The sequence below is a fragment of the Colias philodice genome, chromosome 10 (genome assembly GCF_061535455.1).
Source record: "Colias philodice isolate Cphi_HAF_F1 chromosome 10, ilColPhil1 Martin Lab GWU primary, whole genome shotgun sequence".
Lineage (NCBI taxonomy): Eukaryota > Metazoa > Arthropoda > Insecta > Lepidoptera > Pieridae > Colias > Colias philodice.
This window is the reverse complement of record NC_143095.1, coordinates 10012501-10040459: the sequence shown is the minus strand read 5'-3', so window position 1 is coordinate 10040459 and position 27959 is coordinate 10012501. Positions and strand designations below refer to the sequence as shown.

General features: G+C 35.5%; 3 protein-coding genes and 1 long non-coding RNA gene across 5 annotated transcripts in view; 1 reads left to right on the top strand and 3 right to left on the bottom strand.

Moving 5' to 3' along the window:
* LOC149485412 (uncharacterized) overlaps positions 1-27959 on the bottom strand; it is a 206818-nt gene that overhangs the window by 2680 nt on the left and 176179 nt on the right. The window lies entirely within an intron of this gene.
* Positions 46-12080, top strand: LOC149485420 (tetratricopeptide repeat protein 21B-like). Of its 2 annotated transcripts, none has more exons than XM_089700154.1 (13): positions 46-276; positions 670-773; positions 3344-5405; positions 5895-6180; positions 6395-6588; positions 6881-7273; positions 7495-7599; positions 7840-8011; positions 8775-8931; positions 9662-9865; positions 10282-10380; positions 11121-11239; positions 11496-12080. In XM_089700154.1, exons 3-13 carry the CDS (start codon positions 3480-3482, stop codon positions 11732-11734), a joined length of 3894 nt encoding a protein of 1297 aa, XP_089556280.1. In that variant the 5' UTR covers positions 46-276; positions 670-773; positions 3344-3479; the 3' UTR covers positions 11735-12080. The 2 variants fall into 2 exon arrangements, with proteins under 2 accessions (XP_089556280.1, XP_089556279.1); XM_089700153.1 differs by having other exon boundaries at positions 667-773.
* Positions 13404-26499, bottom strand: Vha100-2 (V-type ATPase subunit a family protein Vha100-2). Its single transcript, XM_089700184.1, has 14 exons — positions 26359-26499; positions 22459-22635; positions 21188-21348; positions 20409-20589; positions 19921-20097; positions 19078-19290; positions 18375-18525; positions 17475-17848; positions 16898-17007; positions 16420-16547; positions 15459-15679; positions 14942-15164; positions 14092-14263; positions 13404-13575 (listed from the first exon to the last, which is right to left on the bottom strand). Exons 1-14 carry the CDS (start codon positions 26473-26475, stop codon positions 13479-13481), a joined length of 2502 nt encoding a protein of 833 aa, XP_089556310.1. The 5' UTR covers positions 26476-26499; the 3' UTR covers positions 13404-13478.
* The window catches only part of LOC149485418 (thiamine pyrophosphokinase 1), a 27673-nt gene continuing 26130 nt past the window's right edge, over positions 26417-27959 (bottom strand). Inside the window, exon 8 of the mRNA XM_089700212.1 lies at positions 26417-26502. The gene's annotated coding sequence lies outside the window, so the exon portion shown is untranslated. The remainder of the gene's footprint in view (positions 26503-27959) is intronic.

The window sequence follows — 27959 nt, the reverse complement described above, 5'->3', positions numbered from 1 at the left end:
GGGCCATGAGATGACTGATGACATTGAATTTGACGTTGACAACTGATAATATTTTAATTTTTTTTTCTTTAATTCTTGATAAATTGTAACTGCGCACTCACAGTTATCTATTTATTATTTTAGAATTTATTTTTTGAAGGATTCTTTGCAATATTCATTGGTTCAGTTAAATTAAAACATTTGGAATGCTGACAAGATCAAGGGCCTTCTCAACACAGGCGTTAAAAGTTGTCAACAATGTTGCTAGGCAACAGTTTGTAGTCGGCTTGAAGGATGGTATGTGCATTTTATTATAAAATTATAAAAGATAATGTTTACATCTAGTTAGGTTCATTTATTCGACATTTATTTATTTTCAGTACACAAATGTATATAGTTAATATTATCAAAGGCGGTGGTAATATCAGGGAGTCAGTTTACTTTTGTTGTTTCTTTTTGTACTTGTTTAGAGCAAGCCAAACAGACTGATATAATTTGTTTTTATGGTGTTATTTAGCAAAATAGTCTTGTATAAGTAAAAGTAATTCATTAAGTAGTTGATTTATTACAATACTCATAATATTATAGTGGATAGTTGTTTCATAAAAATTTCCCTCTTTTTGGTATAATTTTCCGGATTGTAAATGTAAAAATACTAAATATGAGTTTTGTTAAAAATCATTCTAGCAGAAGCTACACTAAGCTATGAACAAAAGGGGAAAGAAATATCATTTAATCATACAGAGGTGCCTCCAGTGTTTCAAGGAAAAGGTGTTGGGAAATTACTGGGACAGGTAAATATATATTTTCTGATTCTTTAGGAATAATTGTGATAATGTCTTGAATTTTTTAGGCTATAAAGCACATAAAACATATTAAGTTTATACATACACTAGCTGTCCCGGCGAACTTTGTACCGCCCTGTCAATGAATGTTGTGTTACCTTTTAGCTGAACTAATTTAGGCTTTGATGAACGTAATACAATGATACAAAATAAGTATTTATATGGATTGATAAGTAATAGTATTTTATTTTATTACTTCAAAGTTCAAACACGTCTCAGAGAAAAATGACTGAATTTTAATAATTTGTGCAGCATGGATTAATTCTTTTCATTCTTTAACTGTTATCGACCATGCCATCGTTTCGTTTCACTTTAGTTGTGATAATAATTTTACCATTATCATTGGGCGATCGACGCTGATACAGTGGGTAACCATCGTTGCCTGTGATGGTCTCTGCCATCAATTTTCGTGGATACCTTTTGGTACACTCACTGTCAACCATGCATGGTGATTGGTGGTTGATGGTGTCACACGGTCGATGAATCATATTCGTGATAACAACGTTATGTCGGTCTAGATCGGTTTCAGGATTAGCAATCCCCGCACACTCATATATTTTATCTGCCCGAATCCTTTCGACTAACCAAATTAAAATGTGTGCATGCTGCAAGCCAGATTGTTGTCATTCGATTGAATACATCCATCATTGAATAATCCCAAAGATGTGTTCCATTAATGTAATCCATCAGTGATCGGATTTTTTGCTTGAAAACACGTGTGGTGATGTCGTGCCGATCACTTGATATTTGTCCGAGAAGCAGCAGTTGAATAATTTCCATCCATTTCGGATTACATATAAATGTAATGAATAAATCTGGCCGACCATAATGACGAACATATTATTATGTCATTGCATCTTGCGCATATTCACTTGGGCTACCTGTGTATGTCGCCGGTAAAATAATCAATAGACCAACATTTTCTGCAGCTTCTTCTGTGCTAATTGCATCGCATAAATGGATGTAATCTTCAAAACGCAATTTAGCTTGTTAAATGTATCTACAGACGCTCCGATTTGGTTGGTGCCAACCATCCGACCACGACCAAATCGGAAAGTGTAGAGAGCGGTCGGTCCGACATAATTATTATTAATATTGGTTTGACGTGGTCGGATGCGCCGGCGGTACCGACCAAACCAACTTCCTATCCGATCCAACCAAATTGGAACGTCTGGAAGCTTTGTTCCGACCAAATCGGCTCATTCCATAGAGTAATATAGGTAATTGGCTCATTCACATTCGCAACGCCGCCGGTGTAGGACGTCAACATGAACGCCGAGGGAGTTACGGTCACCGAACGTGACATATTAATAAAATTGCTGGAACTATATAAAGACTTTCCCTGTTTGTGGGACTTAAGTAACAAAGATTACGCAAATAGAGATGCCAGAAATCAAGCGTATTTTATTATGTTAGAAGTATTAAAAAAAATTGACAGTGCGGCTACATTAAAAACCTTAAAAAATAAGTTGTAAGAGCCGCATATGACTGTAATTTTCTCTATTTCTATAGTAGAATTTAGCCCATTCTCTTCGTACTATGGTCAACTGACATATTACTCTATGGTCAACTGACAGCTGGAAGGCCAACCGTCGGACAATCTGTACAGTGCCACAAACTTATCTGACCCGGTGGCAAAAACTGGAACTACGTGCCGCCATTTTGAAATGTCACATTTTCACAGACTTTTCATACGGAATATTTTGTTTATATAAAAGAAAGCGACATCAGTGACACTGTCACCGGGTCAGATAAGTTTGTGGCACTATAGCAATGTTGGAATGGTTGCCTTGTCGGTTCCGATATGGTTGGCACCAACCAAATCGGAGCGTCTGTAGATACATTTATAGCAATATTATTGACGCAGTCGACGAAATCGCAACAAATAATTGTCAGAATTTTTACATTTTTATAGAATTTTTTTAATAATTAATCGAACTAAACTTCTTGGTTAGTTTCCCCACCAAAAATACCTTATTAATTTCTGAAAACACGCGTAAACACAAACATTTGAGGAATTTTTATGTATCTGCTTTTATTGCACTTTTTAATAATTGATTTTAAGTAAATACAAACAATATTTATTCACCCTTTTTATTTTTTTATTATTTTACACATACATTTTTGAACGCATGAATGTCAAACATTATTTTCCGTATTTGACAGGATTGACAACTAATGATTGACATGTACGAAAATCAAAATTTTGGGAAAACATTTATTCGTCTAGTTTTTGTTGTTTTTATGATTTATTCTTCTATTCTGGACGGAGACAAATCCAACGAATCTAAAACCATGAAAATTGGTTCAGTAGAACTCGAGTTATAAGTGTTGGAACATACAGACTTTCTTTTATATATATAGATATTAAGTTTATACTGATAAAATCATGTATGTATTTATTCAAGAATTCACTATTGGTATCTTTAATTTTGCAACCAATTAGAATAAGAGCAAGACAACAAGTAGAGCGAATAAAATATATTCTGTTATATTTTAACAAATTGTTTTTTTTTCAGCATGCATTTGAATATGCTCTCGAAAACAAACTAGATGTTACTTGCAGATGTCACTTCCTAGCGAAGTACTATCAGGATAACATCAATAAGTACAAAAACCTTAAAGTGAAACTTGACTTAGATTAGTTTTAAGAAAATGGAGAACATATGGCATAGGTGTAACATACATTATTATTTAAGAGAGAAGTGTTTTGGTAAAGCTAAGGAAATTGCTAAGCATGCTTCAATACAATACAATGATTCGGCAGAATTTTTATTTTATCACGGTTTGGCTAACATACTCGAGGGACAGGTACAAACAGGTATACATGAATTGTCGCAGCTACAATCTGATAAAGATGTACAGTTGGCTGTTGTTATGGCACTGATCTATAGTTATAAACTCGTTAATACTATGGAAAGAGAAGAACTATATAATTTAGAAGCCAAATTAAAAGAAGAACGGAAGTATGCTAGTGCCACATCACTATACTTTGCTGGTCTCTTCCTGTTCTTTGCAGAAAAATATGAGAAAGCCACAGATTACATCAATAAATCATTGAGAAAAGATCCCAATTATCTAGATGCTATTATTCTAAAAGCTTACAATGACATGTTTATTAATTTAGAAATGCATAATTCTATCAATGACTGCATAGAATTGGTTTTGAGTAAAGACAATAAAAATGTTGATGCTTTATTAGCATTGGCTAAATTAAAATACCTGGTTAAAAAACATGAAGAATCTAATTTAACGTTAGACAAATTAATAGTCCATCATCCAAGACAAGTTGTACCTTTGATTGAGAAATTGAAAAATGAATTTGCAACACAGAAATGGGAATCTGTTTATGATACTATTGAAAGAGTACTATCATTAGAACCTACTAATGTTGAAGCACTTAAAATAAGAATATTCATAGCGTTATGTAAGAATTCTGATTATATAGAAGCAGTCGATCAGTTAAATACTCTGTTTAATATATTGGAGAATGAAGAGAGTAATAATGCATATCAGTTTTACAACACTGCACAAACGTTTTCGAAAGTATGTGGAAGATCAAGTACTGTCATTTCACAAGTGTACAGATTCGCGCAATACGCATCGGAAATGTATTCCAGTAATGTCGATTATTTGAGCGAAGTTGGCTACCAGTGCATTTTACAAGGCAAATACAAAGACGCGTTAAATTTCTTCAAAGCAGCAAGTAAAATAGACAGTAACTCAATAACTGCTTTATGCGGTTTAACATTATGTCAAATGTATGATAATGGACCGACTGACCAAGTAGCGCAGCAAGTTGAATTATTGTTTGAAATGCAAGGAAATGACAAGTTTCCCATACTGTATTTACTATCAGCAAAATTGAATAGCAAAAATGCCAATGCCAAAACATTCTTGAACCAAGCATTTGAATCTCAACTGTCATATGCAAACCAATATCCGTTCAGTTTGTTGTACATTAAAAATCTTGATCCAGATTTCTTATTGGAGGTTTACAAAGAATATAAGAAGCATCTTCCTAAAAAGCCCTTTGTTATAACGAGCTATTTACTATACACCCAAGACGACAAAGATGTTTCAGCAGAAACGTGTTTGAACATGTTGAATATTGTATGTAATGCATGTCCTGGCTTAATACCAGCGCTTTATGAATTGGCCAAGTTAAGATTTCTATCTGGTCAGGCGTCGGAAGCCGAGAAATTGGCTTTACAAATTGGAGAACTCGATAATACTCATGCGGGAAGTCATGTGCTCTTAACTCAGATTTATATCCAACAGCAACAATATACAAAAGCCTCACAGTGCCTTGAAATGTGTTTGAGCTACAACTTTAAAGTGCGGGACAGTGCAATGTATCATTTTCTAAATGGAGTAATTATGAAGAACTTAAATCAACTACAGGATGCCTTGTCGTTTTTTTTGACAAGCGTACAGATATTGAATAGCAAGAATAACATTGGTTCAAATAAACAAATTGACGCAGACTTGAATATAATAGATAAAGCTACATTGTATTTCCAAGTAATAGAGTTGCAGACTGCATTAGGCCAATTTGGAGAAGCTGGGAAAACTATGCAGGTATTTCATGTTATTTTAATTTTTTATTGTCAACTTGCTGTTCCTCGCGGTTTCACCCGCATTGCTCCGCTCCTGTTGGTCTTAGCGTGATGATATATAGATGATAGCCTATAGCCTTCCTCGATAAATGGGCTATCTAACACCGAAAGAATTTTTCAAATCGGACCAGTAGTTCCTGAGATTAGCATGTTCAAACAAACAAACAAACTCTTCAGCTTTATAATATTAGTATAGATTACAGTTCAAAATTTTTTAATATTAGAATCTTATTTAGCTTTGTGTTTTTTTATATTGGTTGCTGATTTATTTGAATGTATAATATGATGATGAGTTATTCTTGAATAATAAATATCATTAATCCGTCAGTCCTCGGATCACAGACACAATAGAAAATCTATTGTGTCTCGGCCCGATCGGGCCGCTCGGTGGTCAATGGGTTAAAACATATAGACTATATCTCACTCACTGCATATTTTTATTTATACACAGGAAGCAATACAGGAATTCTCATACACGTCGGAAGAGAATCGTCTACTAATCGCTCGTGCAGATATAGCCTTAAAAAAGGGTGACATAGACAATGCTATAGACACACTGAACGATGTGAAACCGGGCCAGCCGTATTACTTCCAAGCTCATAGCAAAATGGCGCATATATATCTCAAAGAGAAGAAAGATCGGGCTATGTTCACTAATTGCTTCAAGGATATTGTCAGCAATCATCCAATGGCGGATGCGCATACTATGATGGGGGACGCTTTTATGTCCATTTTTGGTAATTTTTTATTGTTTTGGTACTAAAGCCTGTAAATTTGAAGTAGAAACAGATGCAAAAAAATGTTACAGTGTTTTAGGAGTGGATTTTGGTAAAGAAGAAAAATACATTAGTTCTGATAAATAGACATACAGTTTCCTTAACTTTTTGCTGCAATTTGTTATTTTTCTTCTAAATTGATTTTTTCTTTTAATATACTTTCATATTCTTACAGAGCCAATACAAGCAGCGGAATCATACGAATCGGCGCTAAAAGGCAACCCCAAAGATATACAATTGGTCAAAAAACTTGGCGCTGCGTTAATGAAAATGCATGAATATGACAAGGCAATTCAACACTATGAAAATGCGATAAAACTGACCGATGACGATGAGCTGAGGTTCGAACATCTTGAACTTCTTATCAAGGTATAGTAGTCATTTGTTTTATTTTTTAAAACGGTTAATTTAACCGTATTTTTTTCTTATGAATATGCGAAAATTTAATATTTTAGGATTCACCTATTTTTTTATAGTATATAATAAAAAAAGCTGATTTTTTTACCTAGGAAATCATGAATTCTGATAATAAGAGTGATATTGGTACAAAAAGCAGCAGATAACGCATAACACTTAGAACACATACACGCACGTACATAAACATATCAACACTAACAGTAGTCATTTAGCAGTATTTCTAGAAGTACCTTTATAATTTCAGCTAAAACAATACGACAAGGTCGATTCAGTTATATCGTCCGAACTAAACCAACCGAGCAATAAAGAAAAAGATACGGCAACATTAAAAAAGCGCATAAAACTGCTTCTAGTGCAAGCAAGAAGTAGGGAATTGAAAAACCCCGCTACAACAAACACTAACTTAATCCTAGCGGAAGCTAAAGATCTGCAAAATGCGGTGTTAAAAAGAGTAGAGATAGACTCGAAAGCAGACATACAAGAAGAGAAAGAGAAGATGTCTTCTATTCTCTGTTTGCTAGCGAAAGTCAAGGCGTATAAGGAACCGGCTGTTGCTACTAATTTGCTGTCTGAAGCTCTTATTTATTCGCCCAGGAATTCGGAAACTTTATTGGCATTGGCCAAGTTGTATGCACAGGTGAATAAATCGATAAATTATTTTTTATAACGGGGTTCACTTAGTTCTTCACTTACCTATAGTGCCTTGAGATCTTTTGCATTTGATTTTTGTAAAGTCGAAAAAAAATCACAGATCGTTGGCAAAAAAATATATTGCTTCATTGCGAGATAGGAATAAAATAAAATATTTCAACCTAGATATTATATTATAGACTCATAAATATCTTGATAATTTTTCAGATGAACAATCCAGAAAAATGTGAACAGACATGTGGAATTCTCTTGAATTCTGATCCTAACAATGAATCCGCGGCTGTTATGATGGCTGACTTGGCTTTCCGGAAGGTAATTTGCATATATTAACGTTAATACCGAGAAAAATTTGACATTTATATTACTTAAATTTTATTTACCTGTTGTCAATTTCACAATAAAGATAAATCTGATGATAACCCCCATATGTATTAAAGTATCAAACTAATTCTTAGTAGCAAAGGTTTTTTTTCTGTTCTGTGGTTGCTATTCTCTTTTTCAACGACTATGGACCCACAGTTTGTATGTAAAATCATATCACGAAAATTACAGGTAGATCTAGAAACAGCACAACGTCACTTGACTCAGATACTATCAGTGAAGCCAAACAGTTGGGAAGCGCTCGCGCAGCTCATAGAAGTGCAGTGGAGACGCGGTTCGCTAGCTGAAGTGGAATCGGCCTTAGAACGTTCTAGAGAAGCGATCGGGAAGAATGAGGATCTTGGTAAAGAGACAAATATTTTTCAAGTACATTGACCGGGTGAGGGTGGTTGAGAACTTTCCAATTGCATTACTTATTAATTATTAGGAGTCCATATGTCGCTGGTTCAAATCCGGCTCGAAGGACCACTAAATGTACGAGCCGAGTAATAAATATAATTCTGTTTTATTACAATCACAATGCGGTTATTACTTTATGGTGATATTTCTTCAAAAGTAATCATTGCATTCGATTTAAGATATCACACTAACACGCAAGTCTTATAAAAACTGGGCGCGTGCGCGTGTTACTTTACTTGTACATCTTTGTTTTGTACAATGTTTGTTTTCAACAAAAACGTCAATGCATGCGTTCACGCGCTACACTGCGTAGTGGCACGCAGTGTAATAATCTCCTCATTGCACGATTTTCATCACGGTAAATAGGTGATTGTGATGTGAATGCGCTTACGCACGGAAGATGCGCTCCAAAATTAATTATTCAATAATTTGTTGGCCTGTATGACACCGTGTTTTAATATAGTATTCATTTTTTGACGTGATAACGTTTTTAAAATCGTTTTAGTTCGTTCAGAAACTTGTGTCACACCAAAACCTCACGAGCGCGATCGCAGGTATAACGAGTTACGAGAGAGAGACGGACCGATCTCCCGTCTCATCTCGAGCGCTGCCACCAATAAGACGTTATCACGTAAACATTTCGATCGTAAACCTACTTTACAAACAACCAATTTTTTTATTTAAAAATACCTCATACAATGTTACAGGTTACTCATACTGCGAGGGTCTCTACTCCGCATACCAGGGCAAAGTAAACGCAGCACTGCGTCAGCTGAACGCAGCTCGGCGCGTCTTGCGCTGGGCGAGCGGGGCCGCGCGCCGCATGGTGCTGCTGTGCCTCGCGCAGCACGCGCCGAGGGAGGAGTGAGTGTGTGCAAGTGTACTGACGCCTGTTTTGAGTGAAACTTCTTTATCGGGGTTGGACAAAAATTTAGTGTAACATTTTTGCGTTACGCCGTACGCGTGACATTTTAAGGTCATAAAGAAGTTTCACTTCCTACGTGTGTACTCTAGTACACGCATACATTTTTTTTAACGTTGGGAAATGCATTTAGGCATCCCCCTCTGCAGTTTTTCTGCGTGAGGGGGTATGTGGGACTCGCGAGCTGAAGCCATACCCTCTAAAACCCAACGGTGGCCACTGTTCACCTTCGGCGGCAGGGGTTAACAGCCAGGCCTTATACCCCCACCGACATGTACTGACGCCTGCGTTATAGAAGAAACACATACAGTCACGCCCGCACAATCACTCACACACACTTACGCACACACACACATATATATACGCACTCATACGCGCATTCGCACACACGCGCGTATAATCGATCACGCACACAAACGCAGATATAGGCACTCACGCGCGTTTAATCACTCACTCGCGTATAATCACTCACGCGCGTATAATCACTCACCCGCATATAATCACTCAAGCGTATAATAATCACTCAAGCGCAAGCGTATTCATTTAGTTATGCGTGAACAGAGTATCGATATGCACTATGCAGTTTATAAAATATCAGTAAAAATGTTAGTTGAAGCAAATATTATAAAATAAACTTATTCGCTTAAAATAACCAATTTTATAACTTTTCAGCGATACCCGAATTCTAGCATTGCGCACGGCAGAGAAACTGCTTCTAGAAGTTTCGCCATCGGAACGGAAAGGGCTCCATGCATTATTGCAACTGGCTTCAAAACAAAAGTCGAACGCAGAAAGAGTGCTACAAGAGCTATTGCCGTCCGTCAGTGAGGAGGGGGCACATGACGATCCATATGTTATATTGGCTATAGCTAATGCGTAAGTTGTAGCGTTTTTAGGGTTCCGTACCGAAAGGGTAAAACGGAACCCTATTACTGAGACTTCGACGTCCGTCTGTTTGTCTCCAGGCTGTATCTTATAAACCGTGAAAGCTGAAATTTTCACAAATGATGTATTTTCCGTTGCCGCTATAACAACAACACTAAAAATTAAAAAAATAAATATAAATGCGCGAGTCCGACTCGCACTTGGCCGGTTTTTTTAATTATATTAACAGAAGTAGTTTAGGACTCTATTTTGTTTGTTAAAGTACATTCATAGTTGTTCTAATATTTCTAAACTCCAGTCAGTTAAACAGTTTAGGTTATTTATTATTTATATTTAACCTAACTATTAAATATCTATTATATCCAAAAATGGGCGATCTTTTCATGTACTTATGCTTTTTTTCTCAGGTATAATATTGTCAAGCAACCGACACGTGCGAAAAATATATTGAAGAGAACAATATCATCTATACCTTGGACACCGGAAAATGCAGATGGCCTGGAAAAGTAAGAATTATTTTACTCATCTAAAGAAGTAAATTTTCGTAAATTTTTTGACAGATAAGCTAAACTAAACATTTGACAACGTAAACGTAAGGATCATACGTTACCTATTGAGTAGAAATAATAGATAGGGTTAGAGAAAGATTTCAATAGATACATGTGTTTTACTAAGTTACTACTCTTTTCACCTATTCTAATACTAATACTAACATTATAAATGCGAAAGTTTGTGAGGATGTTTGTGTGTGTGTTTGTTACTCTTTCACGCAAATTCTACTGAACCGATTACAATGAAATTTAGCAGACATATAGAGGGTAACTTGGATTAACACATAGAATAGATTTTATCCCGGAAATCCAACGGGAACGGGAACTATGCCGGTTTTCCTTTGAAAACGCGGGCGAAGCCGCGGGCGGAAATCTAGTTCTAATATATGTAGTAAAGCTAAAGAACTTTTTTCTTACTAGTCAATGTTGTAAACAAATCAATGTCACCTAATCTTATTCCTATACTAGCTGCTCCGCGCGGTTTCACCCCCGTGGCTCCACTCCTGTTGGTCATAGCGTGATGATATATAGCCTATAGCCTTCCTCGATAAATGGGCTATCTAACACCGAAAGAATTTTTCAAATCGGACCAGTAGTTCCCGAGATTGGCGCGTTCAAACAAACAAACAAACTCTTCAGTTTTATAATATTAGTGTAGATTATTTTATATTATCATTCTCTCTTTATACTTTAAGATGCTGGTTAGAAGTAGCAGACAACCAAATAAACTCTGGTCGAACGGATGCTGCAAAGGAGCTATTAGCAAAGGTGTTAACACACAACAAATCTTGTGTGTCTGCTTATCAGTACTTGGGTATGTATATTCAGTCTAAGTGAGCTTTTTATACAAAAAAAAAAATACTTTCAAATTTAAATACTGAATCAGTAGGTAAAATAGTATTTATGATGCAGTAGTTTAAATTGAACTATTGCATATGGCAATCTGAAGCTGTTTAAAATTGTAATTGTAATAGGTACTTAAGTATTTTTCTAATTGCACCTAATTTCTCCTACATAAAATCTTAACAAATCAATTTGCCGGAACTCTAAACAATAATATTTTTTCTCAGGTTACTTATCGGAAAAGGAACAAAACTACAAGAGCGCGGCATACAACTACGAAAACGCGTGGGTTCACTCGGCCAAGAGCGATCTAGCCATTGGTTATAAACTATCATATGCGTATTTAAAACTAAAGAAATATCCAGAATGTATAGTTGTTTGTAGACAGATACTGAAAATACACCCAGAATATCCTAAGATCAAAAAGGAGATATTGGAAAAAGCTAAAACTAATTTACGAACGTGAATTCAGTTTTTTTTTTAAGTTATTTAATCAATTTATTTGAGCAGCACGCACAATTGTTTATTTATTTTGTTCATGGAATATTATTATATAAAAATATGTAAAATTATTTTTGATGAAATGTTACTAAATTTCTTGGCCTTACAACTTATCACATGTATAATTTTGTGAATTTAGCAAATATAGAAATATTTACTCACCCAGAATTTGTATGTAAAGATTTCACAGTTGAGGATAAATTGTTATTTTTGTCATACTATTATGTGCCTTTTTGTCTGTGTTACTAAGATTGAAGTTGGTTTAAGCACTATGTTAATGTAATGTTCGAAATAAAACACATAAAACAGGACTAATTAGTTTTATTGCATTCTAAAAACATATATAATAATTTATCATTTTCTTAAAATACCTATTATCAAGAAAGATGAAACTATATTTTATCCATATTTACATAATTTCTTAGGGTGCACTCACACACATCAGTCACCGTCAAGTCACCGATGACTGATCGGTGACGGTTCGTGTACGTATCCACAAACACCAGTCACCGTCATGTTGTCCGTCAGTCACGTCGCCGGTTTGACTGAATCATTGAACACATACATCAGGTTAGTCAGTGATTAGACGTGTGTCACGCTAGAGAACATGTAGCAATTGACGGTAGCACGACGCTGACTGAACTGAGACGTGACGGCACCGGGTGAGTGGGGATAAAAGTATGATACATGTATGGAAAGATTATTTGACGTGCCTGACCGGTGACGTCACTGATAGATTTCGTGCCGGCGACTGTCGTGTGGGAACAGAGTCATACTAGAACTATTGATACATATTTTTTTTTAATCCTGTCCGGTGACGTGCCGTGACGGTGACTGATGTGTGTGAGTGCACCCTTATGAATGCAAATTCTATACAAATTTTTGAAGTGAAATTTCTCGCATTGATAGTAAAATTTCAAGGTCGCGTCATGGCAATTCCGTCACGTGATTTAGTAAAGACGATTTTGGTAGAGATTGTCTAATCTAAAAATGAACGCCCCTCCACTGTGTTTACGCTCACATTCAAAGTACGTGTATAGACGCAATACACACAAATTGGTCTGCCTCATTGGTCGTTCAGTCCTCCAGTCCTGTCCATGCCCGAACGACAGGACCAGTTGGCCAACTAGTGCATAAATGACGCGATGCACGACAGAACGGACGTGTCATTCCGTACATAGCGCACTCTCCCCGCCATACAATGCTAGGCACCTGAACTGATCGCCCGATTAGTTGACAAATCAGTGCGCGAAAGTCAAAGTTTGCAGTAGAATCGCCGCGCGCACACATATAAAAGTGGTTCAATAATTATTTGTCCTCACACATTGAAACAATTAAGTTTAGTGGAAGGGCGTTCATTTTTAGATTAGACAATCTATATCTTTGAATTTGATATTTTGCTTTTATGGCATTCAATATAAGTTTTTATGATTGACGGAAGACGCGGGTTCGAATCCTGCCTCGTGATCGAATTTTTTCTATCCTTTAAAAACTTATATCTTTGAATCTTGTCAAAGAAGTTTCACTTCTAACACGTGTGCTCGGCATACACGCTCTTTTTGTTATACGTGCCTTTTTGTTGTGCTTTTTGTATATGTATGCCATTTATGAATGTTCGAAATAAAACACATAAAAACAAGACTAAATACTTTTATTGCATTCTAATAATTGTGACCTTGATCGTCATACATATTGATTCTAAAACAAGTTTAATCTTCACCGTCCTCTTGTTCGAGAATGGTTTTGAAGCAGAAGGGCTGGAAGATATATCCCAGACCGGCGTAGAATTTGCTCATGAACTCCACCCTGCAAATAAAAAAAATATGTGTAAAATAGTTGTTTGATGTGTCATTTTTAATAATACAATATTTAGGCCTATAGCTCTTTAAAAATATTAAGCTTTGGGCGATTAAAACAAGTAAACATTATTACCATATAGTACGCAACCTTCGACCATACGGAACTCAATAACAACTCTAGTAATAGGTATTTTAACAATAGATACATGGCGATATTAGTTAGTTCTTTAACAAATGATGATATCAGTTCAATTGTTTCATTTTTAAAGTTAGAAATGGTAAAAATTCGTGCAGTAGAGTAATAAATCAAGAGCCCACGACGGCCAGACATTCCTTATTTTAGAAAAGTTTAAAGTTTCTCTGTATATGTCTCCTATACAGATAAGAACGACCAGCGACTATCAAGTCTGTGTTGTGGTTACTTTGGCAGGAAACAGGTAGTAAAGGTGTATAAAAAAGTACCTAACTTTCAGTATAAATGGGCCAATAAAATTTCACATTTTACTCAAATATCCAAACTTACCAATGCAAACGCAGGGTGTGAAGGAAAGCAGACAATCCCTCCATCATGACCAGAATGGCGAGTGTGAACAGCGCCCAGAAGCAGAACGCTACGTACAGCTTGATGGCTCCCACGTAGCCTTCTGTTTTGAGGCCCATGGCTAACACCATGTTCCATAGCACTTCGGATAACTCTGTAATGTTAATGATAATGGTTACAAAATGTTATGATACTAAATTTTTGACGTGACAACGTCTTATAATTCGATAGAGCCGGCTGCACGCACGAAAAAACATGACTCATGCGGCGTTACCTCGCTCTGAGGCGTTCCATGTAAGGCTTGAAGTGCAAGCGAGAGCGCGGAACGAGCGACAAAGAAGCACAATCGGACGTTGTCACGTTCAACCATCGTCAGTAAACCGACTTTACAGACAACCAATTTTTTTGGGTTACATCTAGCTTGGAATTGAAATAAACATGAAGAGTTAAATATTACCAGGTACCATTAGTTTAAATATAGAAGGAAAACCAATATTAATAATCTTTATGGATTAGCTAAGTCACCTAACATTTAGGCTTGGTTGCACCATATTTTAGTATTACTTAAAGTTACCGTCAAATTTAACAATAACGGTAATGGTGACTTTAAGTGACAGCGAAATGGCTTGAACCAGCGTATTTTTTAGCATCGTTAAAGTTATCAGTTTCAAGACAAATGACATCTTTTGTATTTGACGCTTCTCTCAGTTATTTAACGTTGTCAACAGCTTTAATCGATATACGAGCCGTTATAATTAGTGTCAAAATAGTGATCGGGTCGTTATAGTTAGTGTTAAAATTAGGACGTTCTCTATAAAATTGTCGTACTTACCAGCATGAGCAAGCGAAAGCGCCCACAGTCGCAAATAAGACGCAGTATGGGAAATAGTACTGAGCACATATTCAATAGTATGGATCGCTTGGTGTATCATAACTTCGCTGAAGGCCTCGTCCTCGTGGTCGTGGGACTCCGCCTTTGCGGGTTTGGGGGCTTCGCTGATGTCCGTTTGTTCTTGGAGCTCGATGCCTTGCACGTTGCCGTTTGCTTGTTCGGGCTGGAAAGACAAAACAAATATTTATATGTAGATTTAAAACTAAAAAAAAAATAGGAAATTAATATTTTTTTAAGTACTTTCAAAGATGTCTCTGTTATCTATGTAAATTTAGGGAAACTAACATTTTATAAATTGATTCTGAAGCCCAAAGTAGGTTAAGAATGCGCTGAAATCAAAACTCCATTGTGACCATCCTTATGCTAAAAAATCATAAAAAAAACCAAAATATTTCCTTACAAGTTCAGTTCGAGCGACGTCTTCCTAAATATATATAAATTTTGTCTTAAAACCTACCTTATCATGCTTCTTCTTAGTAGCCAACAGATACAACGGTTTCCCCAGCAACATGACGGGTATACACGCGAGAGCCACAAGCACGAAGACCCTCTGCAGCTGACCCTGACCTTCGAACATGAACTCCTTACACCCTGGTTCTGGCTCGTTGCTGGAGAACAGCATCATGTTGATGAACAGGATCAGCACGGATGGCGCGCAGCCTTGCGTGTAGGCTTGGTCTGGGATATAGAGGAAGTTTTTATAGATTAATACAGTAAGATGTCTGGAAATCGCTATTTAGCGATAAGACCGCTGTTTATTTTTATTTATAACTAGCTTTCCGCCCGCGGCTTCGCCCGCGTTTTCAAAGAAAAACCCGCATTGCTCCGGTTCCCGTGGGATTTCCGGGATAAAACCTATCCTATGTGTTAATCCAAGTTACCCTCTATATGTGTGCTAAATTTCATTGTAATCTGTTCAGTAGTATTTGCGTGAAAGAGTAACAAACATCCATACTTACAAACTTTCGCCCTTATAATAGTAGTAGGATTAGATTAAGTTCATAGTTAAGTTATTTCAGAGCAATAAAGTATGAATAAATAAATAAATAAGATTAGTAGAAATAGAAATGGAGAAAGTTTTGAGATATTTTTTGGTACAGGTTCACTTTACAAACTGAATTTTTAATTTAATTGTAATCGGTATACTGACCTAACTTTAAGGTTATGGAAAGGTAGAGTAAATTATGTGCAGAAAAACAATTATAGATAGACTGCAAATTAACAAAAAAAGAGCTTGTGTTTCGAGCACCGGTGTCAGAAGTGAAACTTCTTTGGCAAGATTCAAAGATACCAAAATCGTCGCCTCGCTCCATGAAGTGACGTTATTGCCATGACGCGACTTTGAAATTTTACTCTCAACGCGCTAAAAAAGTTTCACTTCAATAGATATTTCGATTCAAAAGAAAAATGAATATTACCTTCGGAGAAAGTGCTGTAGGCAACCCATTTGAAGAACATCATGAACACCATGTATAAGAAAAGAAGACATAAGAAAATAACTTGGGGCAAGAACTCCAGGATGATTGAGTAGCGGCGCTTGAAGAAACTGCAAGTAATATTTGTTGTTAGTCCAAATTTTTAGGTTATTTTTTGCATCTATTTAGTACCGCTTTGTTATTAAGTTGGTTACAAATAAACGATAGTCGTAAGAGAATTTATTTTTATTTCAAGCCTCATTCGAAACTGATCTTTATTGCAAGAACATATATTTAGTCCTTCGAGCCGGATAATTATTTAATTCTATTTAGTGCAAGAGTACGTTAATTCATAATTCCTATCTATTATCACATACGGAACAGAGTTAATTTATGAGAAAAATATTCAATTAATATTTTAGTTTTTCATAATTTCAAAGAAAACGATATCAGTAAAAAGTCGTTAAAAGCGGTAACTTACTTGTAGTTGACGACACTCATGCACACACCAAAGATCATGTGAACAACGCCGAAAATGATGGAAAGCTTCATTTTGTAAGAGTTAAGGAAAATGATTTTGTTGTCAGCAGTCTGGAAAGAGTATTTAAATTACAATCTATCTTATATATTTGTCTGAAAAATTCAGATTTAAAGATGTTTACTTAGAATACATTAAACTGACATAGAAGCGGTATATAGGTTAGACAAAGATGGAATATACATTTAAACCATTAGCCGAAAAGAGATAACCGAGGTGAATTAGCTGACTTCAAACGGAACGTGTTTTTACGCGTATCCGCTTCTACCTCAGGTTATATAATATTACTAGCGGTCCGCCCCGGCTTCACCGGTACATGTTTAAACTATCCTATCTCTCAAGTTGGATTGAACTGCACATGGTGTGCGAAATTTATTATAATCGGTTAAGTGGTTTAGGAGTCCATTAAGGACAAACATTGTGACACGAGATTTATATAATATATTAACATTATGTATTCTGGGTTAACATCTTTAAATCTTAATCTTTAATATTCTAAAAATTCTAATAGAATATTTACCTGCCAAATAGGATCAATACCAATGAAGTAGGGTACGTTACTATACGAATCTCTAGGATCCAAAGTCATAGCAGCATTATGTTCGAGCGTCTCATTATCGTAAGGAACGAACCAAGAAGTTCCAAAGATATTCATAGATTTCGAGAATATATCGTTATATACGAGTCCAGTGTACATAGAGAAGAGACCCATAAGCAGGATAATGTAGCGACCGGCAAAGAAAATGTTCCAGATTTCGTTGTTAGACTTCTTAGCTCCAAGAGAAACTTCCTTGACGACCATCCAAGCTCCGAACATTGCCATGATCATACCGTGACCTAAGTCTCCGAACATCACCGCAAAGAGGAATGGGAACGTAATTATTGTGTACAATGCTGAAAATAAGAAAAAGGGAGATTAGTTTCTTGCGTACTTCAAGAGAAAATTGATCGATTTTTATTAAAAAATTTAAATGGCGTTACTTTTGTTGAAAAAGTTAAATTTTGTTGAAGAGATAAAAAAATAAAATAAATAAAGATAACGTTTTTAGTGAAAAAATCTGTTTCTAAAAATGTTTGCGATTTTCAAACTATCTCATTTTCTGCTCTAGTATACTGCAATTAATTAATACATAATATCATTTTTGGAATTAAAAAATTCTGAGACCCAATAAGGTTACCTTAAAGTAGTTCTTTTTGTAACGGATCTAACTCGTATGTAAAAAATATTATAACTAAATTCAATTAAGGCTATTTTTATCTATACTAATATATAAAGCTGAAGAGTTTGTTTGTTTGAACGTGCTAATCTCAGGAACTACTGGTCCGATTTGAATAATTCTTGTTAGATAGCCCATTTATCGAGGAAGGCTATAGGCTATATATCATCAAATAATTACTATTTTTAATATAATCTACTTACCCGGGTTACACTCCCTATAGGAAGCTACTCCATACGAGTCGATAAGATTCTGGAAGCCCCGGGTGAAGCGGTTGGTGCGGTTGAAGGTCGGCGGCACTTCGTCTGTTTCGATACAGTTCAGGAATGATGGGATTGAACTGCCACACGCGTTCTGTAGAAAGATAATCGTTTTTGATCATGTTATGAATGCTACTCAGTATTCTTAATGAAATAGGTAACCTAAGATAAAAAAAATGTATGCGTGTACTAGAGTACACACGTAAGAAGTAAAACTTCTTTATGACCTTAAAAATGTCACGAGTATGGCGTCACGCAAAAATGTTACACTAAATTTTTGTCCAACCCCGATAAAGAAGTTTCACTTAAAAAAAATTGTATTTGATCCGAAAATCCTCATTTGTTCAAGGAAATAAAGCATGAGTAAATAAATAATATATTATCCAAAGTTTTTGCTGATTTTCTTAATCTAAGTTTCATTTGTTCAAGAAAATTAAACATGAGTAAATAAATAATAAAATTATCCAAGATTTTTACTAATCTTTAATAAAAAGAAAATTTCAGCAAGTATAACATCACTATCATTTCCACTCGCATTTTACTAGCAATTATGTTAAACAAAATTCAAGTGTAAATTTTTCTGACTCTTACTTACCTAACTACTCTAACTACTCTAACTTACTCTACTCTAACTACTCTAACTTACCGATCCGTCAGCCAAAGCCTTCTGCACGTTGGGCAGATCCGCAGTTGGCACCCAACATTCGCCAATCAGGCACTTCTTGGTCACATCCATGTTGAACAGATTCAGAGTGTGGTAAATGGCCTTCATCTTGCGGACCATGATGGACCAGCATTGTAGTTCCTTGGCCACTGATACGAGTACACGTTGTCTGTGGTCGCGGGTTTGGTTCAACACCTAGACAAATTCAATAGATGAAATCATTTCGAAGAAATATCGTTTTTGACATTTTTGTTGGAATAAATGGTGCCTTTCTTTCTAAAGAGTTCAGTAATATTGACAGAATATTTTAAGTAGATATGTATAGTTCAGGATCCAGGAGTTTCGTACAGGAAATTATTGGGCGTCTCATCAAAATAAAGCTACTCACGGAAAATTAGCTTGATACTTGATAGTAATCACTTGCAAAAATGGGCGAAGGATCCTGGACTAGTAATGGATTTTAAGGAAAATAATAATGTTTTAGGGCAGACCAATTAACAACCAGACCAATTAAAATAATTTTCTGTAAAGTCTCTTCTATTTTTTTAAGATTACATGAACCCTGAAAAGGTGTAAGATTTAAGATTCCATTTACTTTATTAATAGACCTCAAAATAATGATTTAGTTTCTATGTACAAAACACATTTACATGAGAAATCAAGTGTTTTTAATGGATGGAAAGGATGGATGCGGCTTGACGGAACACAGTGGGGTTTTGATCTGTAGGAATCCGACATAACCCACGGCCCTTTCCCCGGAGGCCGTGGGTATCTATGCAAGATTTCGCCACAAAAAAAAGTGTTTTTAATGGATAAGTTACATACCATATTAAGATCCTCCAACCTAGTCCTAACCCCCTTGACCATATCCTGTCGCTCAGTGTTGGAGGGCGGGCACGGGTAGAGCGACGCGTGGAAGCCGGTGCACACCTTCTTGATGCGAGACTTGAGCTGCTCGCCTTGGAAGAACGCTACGAACACTGTCTTGTAGATCTCGTTGCCCTGGGAACGTGAGTTTGGTAAGTTTTTTTTTTATGTCAACACTAATAAAAGAACAGGTGACTCAAATAAAAAAGCGTTCGCATCGGACGGTCGGTCGGGAACTCTACGAACGTTTTGTTGGTCTTTTAGAAATTGTTAATAAGTCTAATCTGAATGAAAATATATAGCATATTATATAAATAAACGGTTTATGAATCTTTTTCAAGGGAACAGTAAAATTTGTAGCATAATTAATTCAGTATTCAGTGCAAATATCTGTCATCCTAAATTGTGTGAATATTTCTTCAATTCCGATGACGTCACACACTCACAGAAGCGGGATCCTCCAGCGGCTGGTCGAGCTCTGCGCGGCGCAGGAACACGTTCCCGCGGGAGATGCGCCACAGCATCCGCTCGAACGCCGGCACTCGTTCCCTTTGTACTACCCCGGCTACGAACCCGAGACGACCCCGGGTAGCTGCTTGCTGACCAGTTTCATCTGATATTAGTGACCTGTAGGAGTATAATTGAAGATCGTAATCAAAGAAAGAAAGACGTGTGGCACACGTTCCCTTTGTACTACCCCGGCTACGAACCCGAGACGACCCCGGGTAGCCGCTTGCTGCCCAGTTTCATCTGATATTAGTGACCTGTAGATACAATATAATTGAACATTGTACAATATTATACAATATTGTGCAACTATGAAGTTTCTTGCCGATTCTTCTCCGTAGATACTGCTTTCCGAATCGGTGGTAAATGTCAAAAATATGTACCTAATGACGTGTCAAAAGTGCTTCTAAAAGAAGTCTAATTGAATAAATAAATATTTGAGTTTGAGTTTGAACAGGATCGTAATCGGCTAAGAAATAGTTTACAAAAGTATACAAGGTTATAGAAGTGGAGGCAAATGACTGAAAGTAAAAGATACATCATGTTATGAAGGTCGAAATCAGATCGAATTATAAATCGGTCAAAGAAGAAATAAGTACTGTACTAGAAACTATAATGAATGGATAAGACAATAATCTTTAACTAACACAGATTATAAAACAATAAAAATATTTTTTTTTTAATTTTATAAAAGGACATGAATACAATATTTACTCACTTTGTCAATGAGTCCATGCCGATTTCCTCCTGAGCCATGAAGAAAGCTTCCGTCTTTTCCAAGACATGTTTAAGTTCCGTCAGCTCTAAGTAGTTCTGTTTCAAGTTAATAGCATTGTGTGACAGCTCCAGGATTTCATTCTCTGTCTTTTCCAAATGCGCCTGAAGAAAAAACAATATTTACTTACCCGTTTATCAAACATATAACCTCAAAAGCTATAAAACATCTCAGAAATGCTAGTAGAGTATTCAGAACTAGTTCATGAATACTTGTAATGATTATTCTTGTCCTTGCTCTACAAAAAGAGGCCGATAAAGTACGATTCACGAGGAAACTATATTAAAAATTTAGTCATTATTAAATAGGTACTACAGTAATACCAACCAGTCTTGGAAACTGCCAAAAGAATTTAATTCTATGTAAAATTGTAACATCAAACGATATTATAATACATTACGCTATAGCTTATAGGGACTATATTATCAATTATGTACCTAACAAATAAGGTGCATGCACAGTAAAATTACGCAAAACTGACGATGTATTTTCTTTGCTGACAGCATATATTAAAACCTCATCAATTCACTTTTGCTGTTATAAAATAAAACCGACCAACACTAACTAACATGCGATGTATCATCTCCGGTCGCACGCAATAAATGTCTTGTAATTCTTGTCAGATCATTAGAGGTGCATGTTTGCGGTAACGTTGGTATTAATAACATCTATGCTGTAAAGCCGCAATGTTAAAATAAACATAGCGTTTTACGATCTAAAATTATGTCATTTCCACAGAAATAGGACTGAGGGCCTCTTTTAACCACATTGTAAAAGCTATCGAATTAAAAACAGGTAATTAAAGAAGACTAAATAAATGATTGAAAAATTATAAAAGACAGTTTGTAGCTTAACTTGGTCGCGAATCAACCAAAGTGCCTATATTACAATTAAAACCTCATTATAACTCCCTCGATGTAATGTTATGAATTAGAAGCATCGCTTCTTATGATTCGTAATTGTAAGCCAAGGATATTTCATCCAATAAAATGATTCCTATAGTTTCCATCCGATGTTTCTAAAAACTACGGTTCTCAATACCCTATTTTTGTCTTCGATCCTATATCCGATCCATACTATGCAATTTTTGAAGTGAAACTTCTTTAGGCGTGTTGTGACTAAAATTTCAAGGTCGCGTCATAGTCTCAATCTTTCCAAAGAAGTTTCACTTCTAACTTCTTCGGCACACGCTCTTTTTTCTGTCTCTTCCTTACCTCAAGATCAATAATCTCCCTAGGGTTGGGCGCTCTGGGTATGTCCTTGACGGAGGGCACGTGCACCTTGTCCTTGTGCACTTCAGCCTCGATGTAGCGCAGTTTGCGCTCCATCTCATCGCAGCGGCGGACCTCATTCACGAACTTACGTTGGAACGCGTTTACGTCTGGGTTTAGCTGAAAAAAAAAACAAATTAAGAAATATGCCGAAATGTCGAAAAAGTTTTTTAGTTCTGTCTGATTTATCTACTTTTAAGTTTTAACAGAATATGAGCAAACGCATGTAATGTGGAGCAATCCTTCACATTAGGTAATGGGTTTGACAAGGAACTCGATAAAATTAATCAACCTATCATAAATTACGTTTCTTTAGAATCCCCCCTTTTATTTTTACGGGATGGAATTGAGAATAGACCTAGTAGCTGGTATCTTCTTAACCTTTTGTTATTGGAAGAGGCATAAGTAATCATTCAAATGCTATTGTTACGAATATAGAAGGTAATCAAACTAGTACAATGCAGGCACGCGAATTAAGATAACTATCAACACTGGGTATCAGCCAATAAAATAGTTTTAACTTCATTAGTTTATCCAGTTTGTAAAAGTCCCTATAAATTATTCGTTAGTTTTTGATTTTGTTATCTGGAAGCTTTGAACGATAAAGTTTATTAAGTTTGTAACAGAAATGAGACAAATTAATACGTAGATGACCTCTTTATGTATTGAGCAATCATAACCGCTGTAAAATAAGTAGATGTAATAAGAAACTTTGTGTTAAATAATATCCTACTAATTATTAATCGGAATGCATGAATTGATGTCATAATATTGATTGCTAACATACAAAGTCTAGTGCGGAATTTGCTGACTTTTATTTTGATGATAACTTTACAATCTCTCTTCTGGAATGGCATTTACCGAGATTTTTCTGGGCCCTAGGGCTAAAGCTATTAAGTACCTAATATTATATACAATATTGGTAATGATTTGTTATAATAAATGACGTTCACCAATTAAAATCCTTCTACTTCCGTTCGTAATAAAACCAAGAATAAAACTGACTAAACGCAAAGACAGTAAAATGATAAGAACAATAAAAAGTGGAAAGCATTATCATATTTTTTACAATATGGAGGAAAACGTGATATTTGCAAAAACAAAGCGATTACCTATTGTGACGTATATATTGTTATAACACTTAATTACTAGCTCAAATATTTAATATTAAAATTAGAATAACTAAAATAAAATTTCCGACCTTCACTATGATCAAAATAAATAGTAAAATCTATACTAATATTATAAAACTGAAGAGTTTGTTTGTTTGTTTGTTTGAACGCGCTAATCTCAGGAACTACTGGTCCGATTTGAAAAATTCTTTCGGTGTTAGATAGCCCATTCTTCGAGGAAGGCTATAGGCTATATATCATGACGCTAAGACCAACAGGAGCAGAGCCACGCGGGTGAAATCGCGGAGCGCAGCTAGTACCTATCATATAAATATGCAATCTAGAAATAGTTTTTCCAAACTCCATGCGTAATTGAAACAAAATTGCATTTATTTATACATTTTTCCTGTCCGATATCCAGTTTGAATCAGGGCGGTCGAGACTCAGGTAAAATTGTCGTAAAGGACTCGGCACACAAGGCTGCCCATAAAAAGTACCTTAATTACGAGCTGACGTCTGATTTATATCGAAAGGGTTACAAGGTTTAGGCAACCGTACATATATGGTAAAAACAACTGAGGAATTTTTCATGTGATAATAATCATTCGTCCTGCTCCTGACTACTACTTTAAGTTTTTACGGAAATATACACAATGAAACTGAAAGTAGTTGCTAAAAGTAGTGTATAAATTATTGATGAAAAGCTCCCAAAAAATATTCATTATAGTTACATTTATTTCAATGTCGATTGGTGAAAATTTTCTGACATTAATTTTCCTTTTAAATAATTAATCCTTGGAATTTCTATTCTTTTCAATGTCGTACGGCGTACCTATCTTTTAGAGCTTATGCTAACTTCATACCTAACACTCTTCAATTTTAATTTAAGAATACGTTTCTGAATACTATCTAATAAGTAGCTGTTAGTTTATAAAAACTATTTGACCTTAAGAACGCGAATGCCATACACAGTGAAGTTGACCTCGAGATGTAAACACCAAATTACCATCTCGCTAACCTTTCTCTGCAAACACGTTATGCAACGCCTTAAGGCGAAGGAACCAGTCTTCAATATTTATGAGCTAATTTAGATCTTAGTTTACTACTGTTTCGTAATAGTGGTAATACTGTGAACTGTCTGGTTACTTGTATTACGTGTATTAATAGCGAAAGTTTAGCAGGATGTTTAGATGTGCAATTGTTTGCACGTCAATCATGGAATAATCAACAGGACCTGTGATCTGATTATTTCATAATGCTTGTTGGAATTGAGCTAAAATAATCCTATATTATATCGTGGTGGAAAACCCTGAGGGAGGCCTTTGTCCAGCAGTGGACGTCCCACGGCTGAAACGAACGAACGAACGAACGAATCATATATTAATTTAAGTATAAGTAATGACCTATTCATTGAAAAGTCGACAAGGTAGGTTGTTGATTTCATTTTAGATATACCAATTAGGTGATAGCTAGGTAGCTTTTGGTGGAAATAACGTACTTTTTACCCTTGAATCCTTCGGCAGTTTATTTCAACATATATACGTCTCAGTCTCAATGCAGACGTGCAGGTATTTTGAAAATTTGAAACATAAAGCACAAAACGATTTCCCCTCAAATTCTATATACTAAAACTACTCCACAAAAATTGGCGCCTATAAAACCTTTAGTCACAAGCATTCCATTCCGATTTAAGGCGAAGTCACTCCAAACTTGGACCGCGTAGAACAATACCAACATAAATGGGGACAACACTTACATTTTTATCGTTATTTACTTAGAAAATTGTGAAGTAAACGCTTATGATTGCTAATTGAGGTATTTAGGTCGATATCGTTGCCTTGCATTGAGTGCATTGAGATTGTCGTGCAATTTATTTATCATGATATTGCATGGGATTATATAGAATTACTGCAAATACCTCGTGTTTGTTATATGAGGATTTATTTTAAACATACGCGTGTTCAACATTGATAATGCAAATTACCATATCGCAGACACATGAATTATTTATGTATTGAGTTTATTGAACGAAATATGGGTCTACAATGTTTGGTTTGTGAATATATTATTTTTAATGCTATTAATAAGTATATTGTGTCTCACATTTTATTTTAATTTATGGTAAGACTATACAACAAAATTTCATTTTCACATACCTAAGTAACCAAATCAATAAACTGATATTGCAACATAGGTATGGTAAGAATAATGTAGGCTGGCAATATTATCATACGCAATAAGTTAAATGGCTAATAAATTATTTCTTGTCAACCTTCAATTATTCGTAGAATCTGTAGTCTATAACTAAGTATGAACTAACATTGATTAGAATTTACGGGACGATGTGGTCGCTAAGCGGAAAAGTTCCTTGTAGGTACGATAAAGAAAAAGTAAGATATTTATGTGTTTCTTACACCTAAATATGTATCTCTGAACTACCCAAGGAAGAAAACATATTTTCATTGGAATTCTTATTTTTTTTTTCATTGGAACAAATCTGATTTTTTTCCTGAGTGACATTGGCTACATTTTGTAATAACTTTATTCTATGCAACCAGGCTGGTTACCATGTTTTCAAGCAGTAGTAATTGGAGTGTGGAAAAATGACAGAGCTTAATAAATAGGTTGCCTAGAACCATCAATTCCTTACAATGGAATTTAAAGTTCTTCGTGACATAACCCTTTATCAAAAAATAATCATATTTTTTAATTGCTATGCAGGAACACTTACATCTCTAAACTGCACAGTGCCAGCCTCCCCCAGCTCTGACACCGACGTGTACGCCGCCTCGGGCTGTATGAAGAGCTGGCAGAGCGCCATCTCCTCGCTTCGGAACATCGCCCCCATGGTGGAAGTCTATTCTGTTCCCCCTGTCTGTAACAAGCATTAAAAAAAACATTAAACACATGTGTAGTAGATTATAATCATCGAGTAAATGACGTCATCACTATATAATGATCCGAAAACAAAGTCATCCGTTGCGTCTGTCTATCTGTTCGTTAAAAACTCAAAAACTAATGCGTCGATTTTCATTCTGTTTTCACTAATGGATAGCGTGATTCTCGAGGAAGGTTTTAATAAATAATTTGTTAAGTTGTAGAGCATGCGGGCGAAGCTGCAGGAGGTAAGCTAGTTATTACATATAACAAATTAGTTACGTTTACACACGGTAGGGGCGCTTTTTATATTCCCATACAAATTGAATGACGACACGAATACTTTGGCGATAGTTTTCGTGCTCGAACTTCAGTATATGACTCAGTCGAAGTTACAGTCGGAGCGGACGAATGGAACAAAGAATGATCTTGTAGTAAATCAACATTTATATTGATGACTGACATCATCAAGAACGATGGAGATACTTTATTGCTGTAATTTTAAAGTATCATTTCAGTTCTCACCTAGAATAGTCTACCGTGACGTAATCCAATCAACTCCGGTGTACTTAAGAAGATAATAAGAATTCTAAGTCTACACTGTGCTTTCTCATAAAACAAATACAATGTATGTAATCATAACATCATTCTTAGTCATCAATTAAACAGCAAACATCAATTTACTGCCGGAATGAAACAATAATAAGTACGGCCTTATCATCCTAAAACCAAAACAGTCGTTGTTGACTTTTGTTGTCTTACTAAATATTTGTCCACTAACCGATAAACCTTAACCAAAACAATTTTATTGCTCGATAATAACTAATTTAATTATGTAAGTAGGTAATAGAATCTATTATAGACTAGAGTAGATAATTTTTGAAACAAAAAAAAATCGCAGTCGGATGAAACCCATTAGAAAAGGAGGGGAATATGATGAAAATTAAAGGAAAAATAAATTACGGTCAATCCGAGTTCGGGAAAAGGGAGGGGGGAGCTTTTAAGAGAAAAAAATGGTTTCTCTTGATTTCCGACAAAACTACAAGTCCTACGGAAAAAAGTTCAATGGCAATGTTGTAGATAATAAAAAGATCTACAACTTCTGTATTGACAATTTTTTCACATAACCTCAAAATTTAGGTGAAAAATTCAAAAAACCAAGTTTTTGGTTTTTTATTTTTATCTACTTCAAAATTTATTTTTTTTCTACGAAATTTGGTGTAAACTTGCTTTATTATGTCCCAAATACACTGTAATTTATTTGACTGAAAATATTTATTTTTTCGCCTTATTTTGAATTAATACCAAAAAAACAACCTAATTTTCAATCGAAAAGTCACCCGTCAAAATATCAGCTTTTTTCAAAAACTTGGGGAGCCTTTTATTCATTGAAATCTCTACTTTCATATGGTGTAAAAAAAATAAACATTACCATAGTAAATGTTCTCAGAAAAT

What these genes read in the sequence shown, in the direction of transcription:
- LOC149485420 (XM_089700154.1), top strand. Translation starts at nt 3,480, where the DNA reads ATGGAGAACATATGGCATAGGTGTAACATACATTATTATTTAAGAGAG. An exon ending in CTGACTTGGCTTTCCGGAAG is followed by an intron (nt 7,600 to 7,839) that starts GTAATTTGCATA and finishes CGAAAATTACAG; the next exon opens with GTAGATCTAGAAACAGCACA. An exon ending in GTCTGCTTATCAGTACTTGG is followed by an intron (nt 11,240 to 11,495) that starts GTATGTATATTC and finishes ATTTTTTCTCAG; the next exon opens with GTTACTTATCGGAAAAGGAA.
- Vha100-2 (XM_089700184.1), bottom strand. Translation starts at nt 26,475, where the DNA reads ATGGGGGCGATGTTCCGAAGCGAGGAGATGGCGCTCTGCCAGCTCTTC. An exon ending in GGGAGATTATTGATCTTGAG is followed by an intron (nt 21,349 to 22,458) that starts GTAAGGAAGAGA and finishes TTTTTTCTTCAG; the next exon opens with GCGCATTTGGAAAAGACAGA. An exon ending in GGTTGGAGGATCTTAATATG is followed by an intron (nt 19,291 to 19,920) that starts GTATGTAACTTA and finishes GAATTTGTCTAG; the next exon opens with GTGTTGAACCAAACCCGCGA.